We start from the raw sequence: 12,819 nt of genomic DNA, 5'->3' as shown, positions 1-12,819 counted from the left end.
CATTCCCAGTCTTCATTTAAGTTTTTCTCGGAAGAGAGTTAACGGGTTGTTCCCTTCGTTCCATAGCTAATGAGTGCTGGTGACTAGTGAGACTTGTGCCTGATTGCCATGGCCTTCAGATACTATTTATTTCCATTTTTTTCTGCATTCATCCCTACTTGGTTATGTGAAAAAGCACTTCTTTGTGTTCATTCTCTGAAGTTAAACTCACGGAATCATTGAGATAACATTGTAGGGACTGCCTATATGGGGATTAGCTACTTTTATTGCTTTGAGGGGATACCTGATGGAAACAACTTAAAAGAAGAAAGTTGTCTCAGTTTGAGAGTGTATAGTCAGTCCAGCATGGTGGGAAAAAGCTGGTGGCAGGCACAGGGTGCAGCTGTGGCAGTGGGGGGCTAGATAGAGGGAGCTCCAAGGTGTGGTGTAAACCTCAAGGCCACCCCTCACCACCTCACTTCCTCCATCTTGGTCCCAGCTTTCCAAAAGAGCATCGTCTTCTGGGGACCAAGTGTTCAAACACATGAGCCCATTAGGGACGTTTCACTTTCAAACTATAACCTTGGACATGATTGCCAAACCTAACTCCTTCAGATTGTGACCACTGTGGTATGTCCATTGTTCATCTGATCTGTTGGAGTTTCTTTGCTATCAGGATAGTACAGGGTTTGAGGGCAGAGATACTGTTTTGGTCATGATTACTGAACAAGTCCACTTGGAAGGCTTGTTTTTCATTCCTAATGCATAAGAATAATGAGTGAAAATTCTATTAAATATTTAATCGTAGGGCAAAAGCATTAGCTTATATGGTGAATCAACTCCTATTTACAGTAAAATTGTAGAATGTTAAGACTCGGAAAGCTATGGAGAGCTTATCTGTGAAGAATGTTGCTCTAGTGAAAGCAGACTTTGGGAATCAGGAGCCATGGGGAAATTGCAGTACCAGTGCGGAGGGAAAGGAGAATTCTGCACCCATCAAAACTCATCTCAGCATGAAGATATTTGTGCACATACGGGGGTCTAGTATTTCAGAACCGCCATTGGATGGCAGTAACAGAACGCCTGCTAGCAGTGGCTAACTATGATGGCCAAACTAATAAATCTCCCACAAGTGGATAGTTGACTTGGCAATGGTAGTCTGGGCAGTTCTTATGGTCACAAGATGGTTACATTAGTTTCAAGTGTCACCTCTCTTGACAGTAGCCAAAGCAAGGAGGAAAGTGACACGTGAAAATGGATAGCCCTGTACAGTGCTGGTCTTACCAGGGAAGAAAGTCTTCAGAATTCTAGCTGTACAGTGGTCAGATCTAGCTTAGACTTTTGGTTCAGTCACTGGCAGGAGAGAAAGGGAATGCCATGACTGGCAGGGCCTATCATGGTTTTCCATAGGGCTAACACACCGCTATCCTAATTGAGAGTTACTTTAGCAAGGAAGAAAGGATGCTGGCTGGGTCTTCCACACATGCTCAGTAGTTGTTTTCCTGTGGTAAAACAGAATTTGAAACTCTTTGAGCATCTTTTTATTCCTTTTTAAGTATAAGGGATTCAGATAGAACTTGGTACATACTCTGTATTCATAGGTTTTTTTGTTAAAGAAGTTTTTAAAATCTATTTTGACATTGAGATAATTCCTTTTTGGCAGTGAGAAATACTCTGTTATTTTGACATTTTAGATCACATCCTTTACTTTGGTTTTCTTTTCACCAAGATAGTATGAAGAATCAGGTGTGTTTGGGAAATTTATTTATTCATTTTGGTTTTTCAGTTTTTTGAGACAAGGTTTCTCTGTGTAGCCCTGTCTGACCTGGAACTCGCTCTGTAGACCAGGCTGGCCTCGAACTCACAGAAATCCACCTGCCTCTGCCTCCCAGGTGCTGGGATTAAAGGTGTGCACCACTCCTGCCCTGGTTTGTTTGGGAAATTTAAAAATGGATTTTCTCATATTTCACTGAGACCTACCCTGGACATTAATGAAAAAAAAAATGTGTGTAAGATTCTAGTGGTATCTCACTAGAGCACCATAACCCACTTATAAGGGAGTTTGTAAGTCTTTTTTTTTTTTTTTTTTTTTTTTCCTCTGTCATCTTGTGAATAAGAGAATTCAGGCACAAGAGAGCTAACTCTTGTTTTTGTAACACTGTGTAGTGGTGGTGGGATGCAGTCTAATATCTTTACCTAATTCTAACCTAATTCTTTTTTTTTTTTTTTTCGAGACAGGGTTTCTCTGTGGCTTTGGAGGCTGTCCTGGAACTAGCTCTTGTAGACCAGGTTGGTCTCGAACTCACAGAGATCCACCCGTCTCTGCCTCCCGAGTGCTGGGATTAAAGGCATGTGCCACCAATGCCCGGCTCTAACCTAATTCTAAACCTAATGTTCTTGTAGCACCCAGATTGAATGAACATAGAACCTTGATTTTGATGAGAAGCTTTTCAGGGAAGATGAAACAGATTCAGGGATGGCAAAAAGATTTGCATATGCACTGTTCTTGTGATACTAGCATGAAAGAGGCTTAGGTCTTAATGAGTTTCCATATTTTAAACATTGCAGCATATAGAGGGTAAGGACAGAAAGACTGGTAATAGAGTGGCTGTAGGAAAACAGACACGTGTTGTGTTGATGTGGAGAGAAAACAAAAGCGTTGTGTTCAGTCTACATGGGCTCAAATCATAAGCTCATCACTTATGTGACCTTGGATACATCATGTGACCTTTCTAAACTCTTAAGTTTTACTTGTAAAATAATCACCTCTTTGTCTTTAAAAAATTTTTATTTTTTCAAAGAATAATAGGCCTAGGTGAATATTTTCTAGCAGATATCAGGGATGGTGCATGCAAGCTGTTACAGTCATTTGAAAATTGTAATTATCAAATAGATCTGATAACTTTTTGGGTGCTGGGGATTAAGCCTAGGGCCTTGCTCATGCTAGGTGAGTGCTCTCCCACTGAGCTACACCCTGGTTCCCAAATGTGAAGTTTTAGGATGCCATTTTTTTCCCCCAGGTACTTAAGCTGTCTCAGTTTTGCAAATACAGCTAGCTAAGCTTATAAGCTTTAGATACTTGGGATAGAAAGAAGTTCTGTAGGTTGATTGTGCTAACCTGATCTTCTGTCTTGGTGCTCTGACTTTATATAAATGGTCTTCTTTCCCAATTGCAGGTCTTATGGCAGCGTGTACAAGGCGATTCATAAGGAGACTGGCCAGATTGTTGCTATCAAGCAAGTGCCGGTGGAGTCAGATTTGCAGGAGATAATCAAAGAAATCTCCATAATGCAGCAGTGTGACAGGTAAAGGCCTGAGGGACCCTTTGACAGAGTGAGCTGCTGTGTTTGCTGTGATCATAGAGTTGGACACCTGCAGATTGAGACAACTGCAGAAGGGCGGGATCAGTGGGATCACTGCTTATTTTCTGAAAAATAGGAGAAAGCTTATATGTTTTGTAGCTAATTTGTAGTTAACATTTTTGCATTTTTCCTTCATCAATTAGCTCTTTTAGAGATGAGGAAGAGACAGACAGTGGCTCGTTCTTTCTTGCTTGCTTGCTCGCTCACTCACTTACTTGCTCTCTCTTACTTTCTTTTGAGAAAATTTTCTGCTGAGATAATTCAAATGCCTTTCAGTCCCAGAAACTGTAGACTGTCAGATTGGTCTATAAAAAGGGAATATTTGTTTAGGTATCAACTGTTCTTTTTATTCCAGTTGAGAGTTCTTAAGTGTTTTAGTTTTGAGGAACTAAGATTTGTCAAATGCTGTAAGCAGGAAGTTGGCCTCAAAGTCAACCACAAAAGAGCACGTGATCTGCTCTGAAGTTCCATGACAACATGAGTTGTCACCAATGGAGCAGGCTTACCCAGCACTGTTGAGATGTGAGCGACAAGTCAAATTGAGGACAGTGCTAGGTCTAGGGAGTTGGAAGTGAGGGTGAAGAAGTTTAGCACATGAGGCGGCAATTTTGGTGAGATCAGTTTATTATCCGTTTTCAACTTCAGCAGTAGATTATGTGGGGGCAGTGGATTTTGTTATTTTGCAGGGACCTCAAATCTCCCCAACTTTGAAGTACAGCTACTGCTCATCTTCTTCCCATTGTATCTTCTTTTTGTGGTTATTGTCTGCTATAGAAAAACCTCCCTTTTTGTTTTTCCTGGTTGGATTGGCCAGAATTAAGTTAGCAGTTTTTCTTTTTATCTATATGATTTTTGTTTTTACTCAAACTTCAATTTACTTTACTCAAACTCTTTTACTTGGCAAATTGGGACTATATATAAACAGTATGGAAATGCTTCTAACTGAAGTGTTTTTTGTTTTTTTTTTAAAGATTTATTTTTTACCTTTTTTTTTTTGGTTTTCTAAGACAGGGTTCCGCTATAGCTTTGGAGCTTGTCCTGGAACTTGCTCTGTAGACCAGGCTGGTATCAAACTCACAGAGTTTGTCTCTGTCTCCTGAGTGCTGGGATTAAAGGGGTGCACCGCCACCATCTGGCTATTTTTACTTTTTTATGTGTATGCCTGCATGTATGCATATATGTGGACCACATGTGCCTGAAGACTGTGGAGGCCAGAAGATAGTGTCAGATCCCCTGGAAATGGAGTTATAGACAGTTGTGAGCTGTCATGTGGGTGCTGGAATCCAAACCTAAGAGTATCATGTGCTAAGAATTGACATTTTGAAGATCCTTCTGGGTTAAGCCTTCTAAGAAAAAAAGAAAGACATGGCAGAGTCCTTGTGTTCTGAGAGTTTTGTTTGTTTGCTTCTTTGATGTATTTTTGTGTCACTGTCTTTTGAGTAAGGGGAGGGTTTCGGGGACATTTGCCTGGTTTATTAAAGCAGCTGGAGAGAATATCAGTGATTTTTCTCCAATTTTTGGGAGTTCATGGGCCAGGCTTGTATAGTTCAGGAAATCTAGCTGACAGTACAAGACTGCATAGAACATATTCCAACAGTGTGTTTGCACAATAGAGAAAGTGACTACAGGAGGCGAGGGAAGAGAGCACACGGGATTATTGTGAGCTGTATTGCTTGCACTAATGTTCATTTTATGTGCTGTGTTTTCCTTCTGTCCTTGTCACTGGTATATGTCCCGAGAATGAAGGGGCATTTGAAATGGAAAGTCCAGGAGGTCAGTGTAGTTTTAATATCTTTGGTTGCTAGGCAACCTGGTTTCCAACAGCAGTCCAGTTGTTAATGCAACAAATTGTTAAACAGAGTTTTCATTTTACTGGGGTGCTTGACTTCTCAGATATTTCTTATTTGGTGTCTCCAAATTTAAGGCCTAAAGTTCCAGTTTTGATAATAAACATTTTTCTCTTTATATTATATAGTGATGATTTTGTTACTCCCAATTATACTATGACTTTTTAGAAAAAAGAAAAAGAGATTGCTTTTCATTTTGGTAAAATCATCATCATTATATATCTCTTGGTATATCTTTCCATGTCTCTGTGGGGATTTAACTGTGATTGTTTTATAGCTTACCCTTCTCTCTCTTGTAAATAGGATGAGCGAGTGCACACAGACACACACACACACAGATACACACACACACAGACACACACACACACACACACACACACACACACACAGACACACACACACAGACACACACACACACACAGACACACACACACACACACACACACACACACACACTCTTTTTGTGTATGGGTGTTTTGTCACATGTATGTCTGTGTACCACTTGAATGCCTGGTGCGTGAGGATAGAAGAGGGCATCAGATCTCCTAGAACTGGAGTTACAGACAGTGGGAGTGCTGGAGACTGAACCCCAGGTCCTCTGGAAGATCAGGAAGTGCTCTTCACAGCTAAGCCAAGTCTCCTGTCCCAGGATATATTAAGTTATTTATTAAACATTCCTCTAACATGTTCCATGGACTTGTGGTGCTGTTATTTAAGTTCCCTCATTTTGGATGGTCATTAAAATTGTATCTAATTTCTCTTTTACCATGTCAGTAGCTAATATTTTGAGACTCTGTGATTTTTTTTTTTTTTTTTTTTGGGGTGGGGGGTTTCGAGACAGGGTTTCTCTGTGTAGCTTTGGAGCCTGTCCTGGAACTCACTCTGTAGACCAGGCTGGCCTCGAACTTACAGAGATCCGCCTGTCTCTGCCTCCCGAGTGCTGGGATTAAAGGTGTGCACCACCAACGCCCAGCTTGTGATTATTTTTTGAGGATAAATTATACACTTAATACTGTTTTCTTGTTTTGAATTTATGTTATTACTCTTAGGAAAATTGATTCCATTTCATGTTTTTATCAGGAGATTGCTTGTGTTAGTTCTACCTAGAAATAATTCATTTTTTTTTTTATAAACATTTCTAACCTTTTTTAAAAAGATTTTATTTATTTATTATGTATACAACATTCTGCTTCCGTGTATATCTGCACACCGGAAGAGGCCATCAGATCTCATAATGGATGGTTGTGAGCCACCATGTGGTTGCTGGGAATTGAACTCAGGACCTCTGGAAGAGCAGTCAGTGCTCTTAACCGCTGAGCCATCTCTCCAGTCCAATTCATTTTCTTTTGAGATGAGAAGTTACTTTCCATCATTGAACAGAATGAATTGAAATGTTTGAAGGGTGTTCTACTAATTTGTATTGTGTTTCTCTCCAGCCCTCATGTAGTCAAATATTATGGCAGCTACTTTAAGAACACAGACCTGTGGATCGTTATGGAGTACTGTGGGGCTGGCTCTGTGTCGGATATCATTCGGTTACGAAACAAGACGGTAAGTGTACCTCCTAGTAGGTGCTGCTGGCCTGGTCTTTTTGTCATTTTTTTTTCCTCAGGCCTTTTATTCACATGCTGCTGCTACACGTAGAGAATTCCTCCTTTTCCTTGGGTCTCTGGTCTTTTTACTTACCTCCCTCCCATCTCAAAGACAGACTCTCAGTATGCTCTTTTACTTTTGGTCCTTCTGTTCCAGCCCAAGTGCTAGGATCACAGGCTGTGTTACCCTCCCCATCCCAAACCTGAGGGATAGAATCACAGGGTGTCTTACCCCTACCAAGCCCAAGTGCTGGGACCACAGGGGTGTGGCACCATGCTCAATTCTCTCTTAAATGTGACAATTTGTTATTGACTCATTCCAGTGATTTTTGTTTACTTTTTATTATCAAATCATGGTTTGGGGATGAATTTTCACTTTTTTGAGACGGGATTTCATGGTGAAGAGTAACCTGGAACTGACAGTGTAGTCCAGGCTGGCTATGAACTCACACTCCTCTTATGTCATTCTCCTTACCATGCCTGGCTATTCTAGAATGACTTTTAAAAGTCCTTGTTTTTTAAAAGTTATGTGTTTGAGTAGGTTTGTGTATGTGAATATAGGCACCCATAGAGGTTGGGTCTTGCCTACCCTGCTGCTGGAGTTACAGGCGATTATGAGCCCCACAGTGTGGGTGGTGGAAATCAAGTCTTCAGGAAGAGCAGAATGTTCTCTTAATTGCTGAGTCATCTCTCTCTACCTCTAGAATGAGTTTTAAACGTTTACTTTTGAATTTGTCTTCCTATCAAGTTAGCCACAGAGTGGTTTTCTTCTACTTGCTGTTGAACAGGGAATAAGCCTATTATAAAAGAGTATTTGTTATGCCTGAGGTTGTAGGGTCAGACCTAAGAGTCATGGATTATAGTTTTCAGTTGCAGAATACTGCTGTAGGCTTTAGGGATCCAGTAGGAAGTAAAAGAGACCACAACATATGGTGATTGGCGCTCTTATGGCAGCACACCTTCTAGTAGGGAAGTAAAAGCCAGCAGGTGGCAGTTAGAGAGGAAATGCAAGGTAACAAGAAACACTCTGGAGACAATTAGTAAGGGCAGTGATAGGAATGTGGTCAAGAATCTTGGAAGGCAGAGCAGCATGAGCAGCATCTCCTGAAGGGACACTGAGGCAGGAACCAGCCAGTGTGAAGAAGACTCGGAGACTGCAGTGTGTTCGGTACGTTTGGTGTTAGAAGTGCAGCCAGACAAAGGGAACTTGAGGAGGTCTGTCTTGAGTTAGACAGGTGGGCAGGCTTGATGGCTTTGGGTCTTGTAGGTCAGGGTACTGTGGCTAAGTGTTATTCCAGGTACAGAAGGAACATGTCTAGATTCTAAGAAAGTAAGTGAGTCATCTGACATGCAATTTGAAAAACAACTCTAGTTTCTGTGTAGATTGTGGAATGGGAAATTTTAGCTCTTGGGTGGTTTCGTTTTTAATGTAAGAATGGGAATGGGCATCCCCATATTAAGTATTTGCAATGTTGTAAAAATTATCTTAAGTATGCAAAAGTATACTATAAATTATGAAGTATTACATAAGTTATAAGATGGGACTGTTTTGAAACTCAAGTTATAAATTTTGTGTCATATCATTGTTTCCTTTTCTTAATTTATGTTATTGAGAATTTGTACGTTTTCTTTATTAGACAGTAGCAAGTTCTTTAGCCAAGAGTAGTGTTCTAACATAATATATATTTATAATATATATAATATATATATATATATATATATATATATATATATGTAATATATATAGTACCAAATGGTCAGCCCTGAAAACATGTATACAAGTAACATTATACATATGGAAGAGGTTATATTTATGCATTAGGAATATTTATATATATGTGTGTGTGTGTGTGTGTGTGTGTGTGTGTGTGTGTGTGTATAACATATATGAATGTAACAACAATGAAAAAAGAGGCCATGAATTTGAGAGAGAGCAAAGACTGGGAAGCTTTGGAGAGGAAAAGAAGGGAGGAGATGATATAATTATAAGCTCAAAAATGAAATAAATAATTTAAGAGAAGTCAAAACCTTGACTAATTTGTTGATTTAAAATTGAAGCTGCAGGCTTTGTGTGCAGCACCAAGTTCTTTCTGCCCCTTCATCAGTCCAGAATTAACTATATTGGTGATTTCTGTACCTATTGATATCTTAATACTAGTTTATTAGTTTATATACTTAATTATTTTGCTCTATGTTAAAAACTATTTAGTGTGACAGCCTCTAGCTGCAGGGGGCTAGAATACTGTTTAAATTTGAAGAAATATGACCACAGAAAGATATAAAAACTTTAAATATTTATCATGATAGAACCTGTCTCAAAAAAATGATCCTGGTAGAACGACGATAATGGTGTTAAGTGAGGTTGCTGTCTCTGATGTGTGTCTGTTCTGAGGTGGATCTTAGCTTCTGATGTTTTCTAAGTGCTATCCACATGGGGTGGGGAAACCAGAAAAGAGCCCATGAGAGGGGGAAAAGTTTACTTTAAGCAGAAAATTACTGTATAATTAAATCTAAGTAGATGTTAGCTGTATTTAAAAGCTAAAGAAGTCATGATGGATTGGGTTAAGGTCTGACCACCTGTAGAGATTTTAAATTCCTGATTATGTTCTTTTAGGAATTGCTGTTCACGCTCACTTATAGGCACATCTCCTTTTTAGAGTGTTAATGGTGCTACTGAGGTGGCCCTCTGGTTGTCTGCATTTCTAATGTTGAACTGCTTCCATTGGGTTTCAGTTTTATTCTCGTTTTTTGATGCTTTCCTTCATAATTAGCTCTCATTATGCAAATTTAAATCGTAGAATAAAAGTAAAAGAAAGTAATGCCAGAAGGACAAGCTGGGTCTTGCCCATCCTGGATCCTTTTGTCCACAGCTTACTCCTGAATGTGTGTTGTTTGCTATGCTGGGAGTTAAGTGAGAGCTGGATGGATTTTGTACAGGATTTGGGTGTGATCTGCAGAGTCATCCTGTGGTCTGATGTGAAGCCCCGGGTCCAGCACACAGTCACTCTAGCCCATTGGTTCTCAACTTTCCTAAAGCTGCAACCCTTTAATACAGCCCCTCACATTGTGGTGACCCCCAGCCATAAAATTATCCCATTGCTACTTCATAACTGTAATTTCGCTACTGTTATGAATCGTAATGTAAATATCTGATATGTGATTCTAAAAGGATCTCCACCCATATTGTTCTAGCACTATTTCATTTCCCACTCTTGATGCTTGGGATACAAAAGTAAGCAATAAAAGACATTTTCTAATGGCATGTATACCCCTAATAATGAAGCTTGCAGAATATGTCACCTTTGCTGATAAGGTGAGATAAGGGAACAGAGAATGCATGACCAGGCATGGAGAAAGAAAGGCCTCTACTGTTCTGATGAGCAACATTGGGATAGACAGTGAAGAAAGCCAAAGCACAGGTGTGTGGATGAAGAGGAGCCCTAGAGGTAGAGGGAACAGTCAGGTGAAAGGGATGAGAGGGACTGGAACTTTCAGGAAACAGTATGGCTGAAACAGCTGTGCATGAGTTTGGGTATAACTTCCCTTTTCTGCTGTGTGATGTAAACAGGGTTGAAACTTCTTACTGATTTTTGTTTTTCAGTTAACAGAAGATGAAATAGCTACAATATTGCAATCAACTCTTAAAGGACTAGAATACCTTCATTTTATGAGAAAAATACACCGAGATATCAAAGCAGGAAATATTTTGCTCAACACAGAAGGCCACGCAAAGCTTGCAGATTTTGGAGTCGCAGGTCAACTTACAGTAAGTGGAAATGGTGACTGGAATGCAACCCACTGAGTGATTGATTCTACTCTGTGTGTGTGTGTGTGTGTGTGTGTGTGTGTGTGTGTGTGTGTGTGTGGTTGTGTGTGAGGGAGAGAGAGAGAGGTGTTCAAGTGTATGCCTGTGGGCATGCATGTGCATATTTGTGTTGTGTGGAAACCAGAGTCCACACAACAATGCTTATTGTCTGCTTTCTTAGTTATACTCCACCTTACTTTCTGTCTGTCACTGACTGGAGGTCATTGATTCAGATAGGCTGGCTGGCCAGTGTGCGTCAGGAATCTGCCTGCCTCTGGCCTCTTCAGATTGAGATTCCAGATATGTGCTGTAGCACCTGGCTTCTTGTGTGGAGCCAGAGAGCCATGCTCAGGTTCTCATGCTTACATGGTAAATGCTTTACCGACTGAGACGTCATCCCAGCCCCTACTTATTAAGAACAAAACAAAACAAACTTGATTTAATTTTGTTAATACAAATTTGTAGAATTTACAAGTAGATTACCAAATAGCTAATTGGAATTTTAGATCTTTTCTAGGGTTCAGGTTCATGGTTTAACTTCTATCTATAATAATGGAAACTAACATAAGACATGAGTATTAATTTAAATCTAGTATGTCAAGGACATAAAAGGAAGGCAGATGGAGCCAGGCTACTCTCCTTCAGCAAGGTGGAGACTCCCACCAGCTCGAAAGCAGTTCAGTCACTGCCTGGAAGCACTCCTGCTTGCTTCAGGGGTGCCCTCTTGATTTCCCTCCTATCTTGCTTGTGCTCGCCAGTGACAGAAAAAGCTGTTGAGAACAGGACCACCAGAATTATCTGGTTTTGTAAAATAGCCAACTAAATGTAAAAGTCTGTAGAAAAAACGGAAAAAGTTCTACATAGTTAAATACGAATCTCCAATAATATCATGCCAAGGGCTCTCTTGGTGATACAGTGAATATTGTATGCTTCACCATCCCTTCTCCCCAGCCACAAACCTTTTATTTTATTTTATTTTTTTGAGGCCAGGTTTCACTATGTAGGCCTGACTGGTCTAGAACTCTCTGTGTAGACCAGACCAGGCTTTAGATCTGCCTGTCTCTACCTCTCAACTACTGGGATTAAAGGTTTCCGCCACCATGCTAGACTCACTTTTTAGCTTTAGGTGATGTCCAGTTTTTTTTGTCACTTGAGCTTCTGGTGCTTTAGCTAAGAACTCATGACCTTGTGCAAGATCTTCTATGTATTTAGTGGTTTTAGCGCTAACGTTTGCTTTGAGATTAATTTTATGCCATGAGGTAGGTATCCCAATACATTCTTTTGTGTATTGATAACTAGCCATCGATCATTCATTTCAATCACTTGTTGATACGCCTTTAGCTTTTCTTTCTTTCTTTCTTTCTTTCTTTTTTTTTTTTAAAGATTTATTTATTTATTATATACGGTTTTCTGTCTCCATGTATGCCTGCAGGCCAGAAGAGGTCACCAGATCTGCTTACAGATGGTTGTGAGCCACCTTGTGGTAGCTGGGAATTGAACTCAGGACCTCTGGAAGAGCAGGCAGTGCTCTTAACCTCTGAGCCATCTCTCCAGCTCATAAATCAGTTTAAAAATGCTACCATCTTAGTATTAAGCCAGCTAATCCATAGACCCAAGATTCTTTTGCATTTACTTGCATCTTTCATTTTTCATCAATATTATCATTTGTACAGTAAGCATTTTCAATTAATTTGGTTGGTTCATTGTCTAGTAGTTTGTTCTTTTTGATACTACATTAAGTAGAATACTCTTTGTTTTCATATTGGTTTTTCTGTTGTTGAATGTGCTTTTATATTGTCTTCTTCCCATCCTTTCTTCCGGTGGGTGTAGCAGGAGTCTCTTCCTCTCCTGGTGGGTATGGGACCAAGGTTCCCTTCTGGTAGATGCAAACAATTCCAGTACTCTGATGTCAGTCCTTTTTTTGTGGATGGAGGTGGGACTGTTACTGGGGCTTTGGCAGTCTCTGGGTGTGCTGGATCCCGCAGGCCAAGTTCGGATCCCGTGAGCAGACCCCAGGCATCAGGTGTCCCCGAGCAGGGCAGGGGAGCCCGAACCGGAAGCAGCCTCTGGCCTGCCTGGGCTGGTCCACTTTTTGTTTTCAAATTGTTCATTGTTAGTGAACGTGGATATGGTTGATTTTTCTATATTGTGTCCTGCAACATTGTTGAGCTTGTTGATTGGTAGTTTTCATTTTTTTGTTTTTGTTTTTGTTTTCGTTTTTCGAGACAGGGTTT

At 40.2% G+C, this 12,819-nt stretch overlaps 1 protein-coding gene across 4 annotated transcripts in view; it reads left to right on the top strand.

Moving 5' to 3' along the window:
• The window catches only part of Stk4 (serine/threonine kinase 4), an 85,719-nt gene that overhangs the window by 10,739 nt on the left and 62,161 nt on the right, over positions 1-12,819 (top strand). For all 4 annotated transcript variants that reach the window (XM_027423475.2, XM_027423474.2, XM_027423472.2 and 1 more), the window contains exons 3-5: positions 3,156-3,284; positions 6,625-6,739; positions 10,382-10,546. In XM_027423475.2, the coding sequence (XP_027279276.1) occupies positions 3,268-3,284; positions 6,625-6,739; positions 10,382-10,546 (297 nt within the window). In that variant the 5' untranslated portion in view covers positions 3,156-3,267. The remainder of the gene's footprint in view (positions 1-3,155; positions 3,285-6,624; positions 6,740-10,381; positions 10,547-12,819) is intronic.

The sequence above is a fragment of the Cricetulus griseus genome, chromosome 6 (genome assembly GCF_003668045.3).
Source record: "Cricetulus griseus strain 17A/GY chromosome 6, alternate assembly CriGri-PICRH-1.0, whole genome shotgun sequence".
Classification (NCBI taxonomy): domain Eukaryota; kingdom Metazoa; phylum Chordata; class Mammalia; order Rodentia; family Cricetidae; genus Cricetulus; species Cricetulus griseus.
This window is presented reverse-complemented; position numbering and strand designations above follow the sequence as displayed.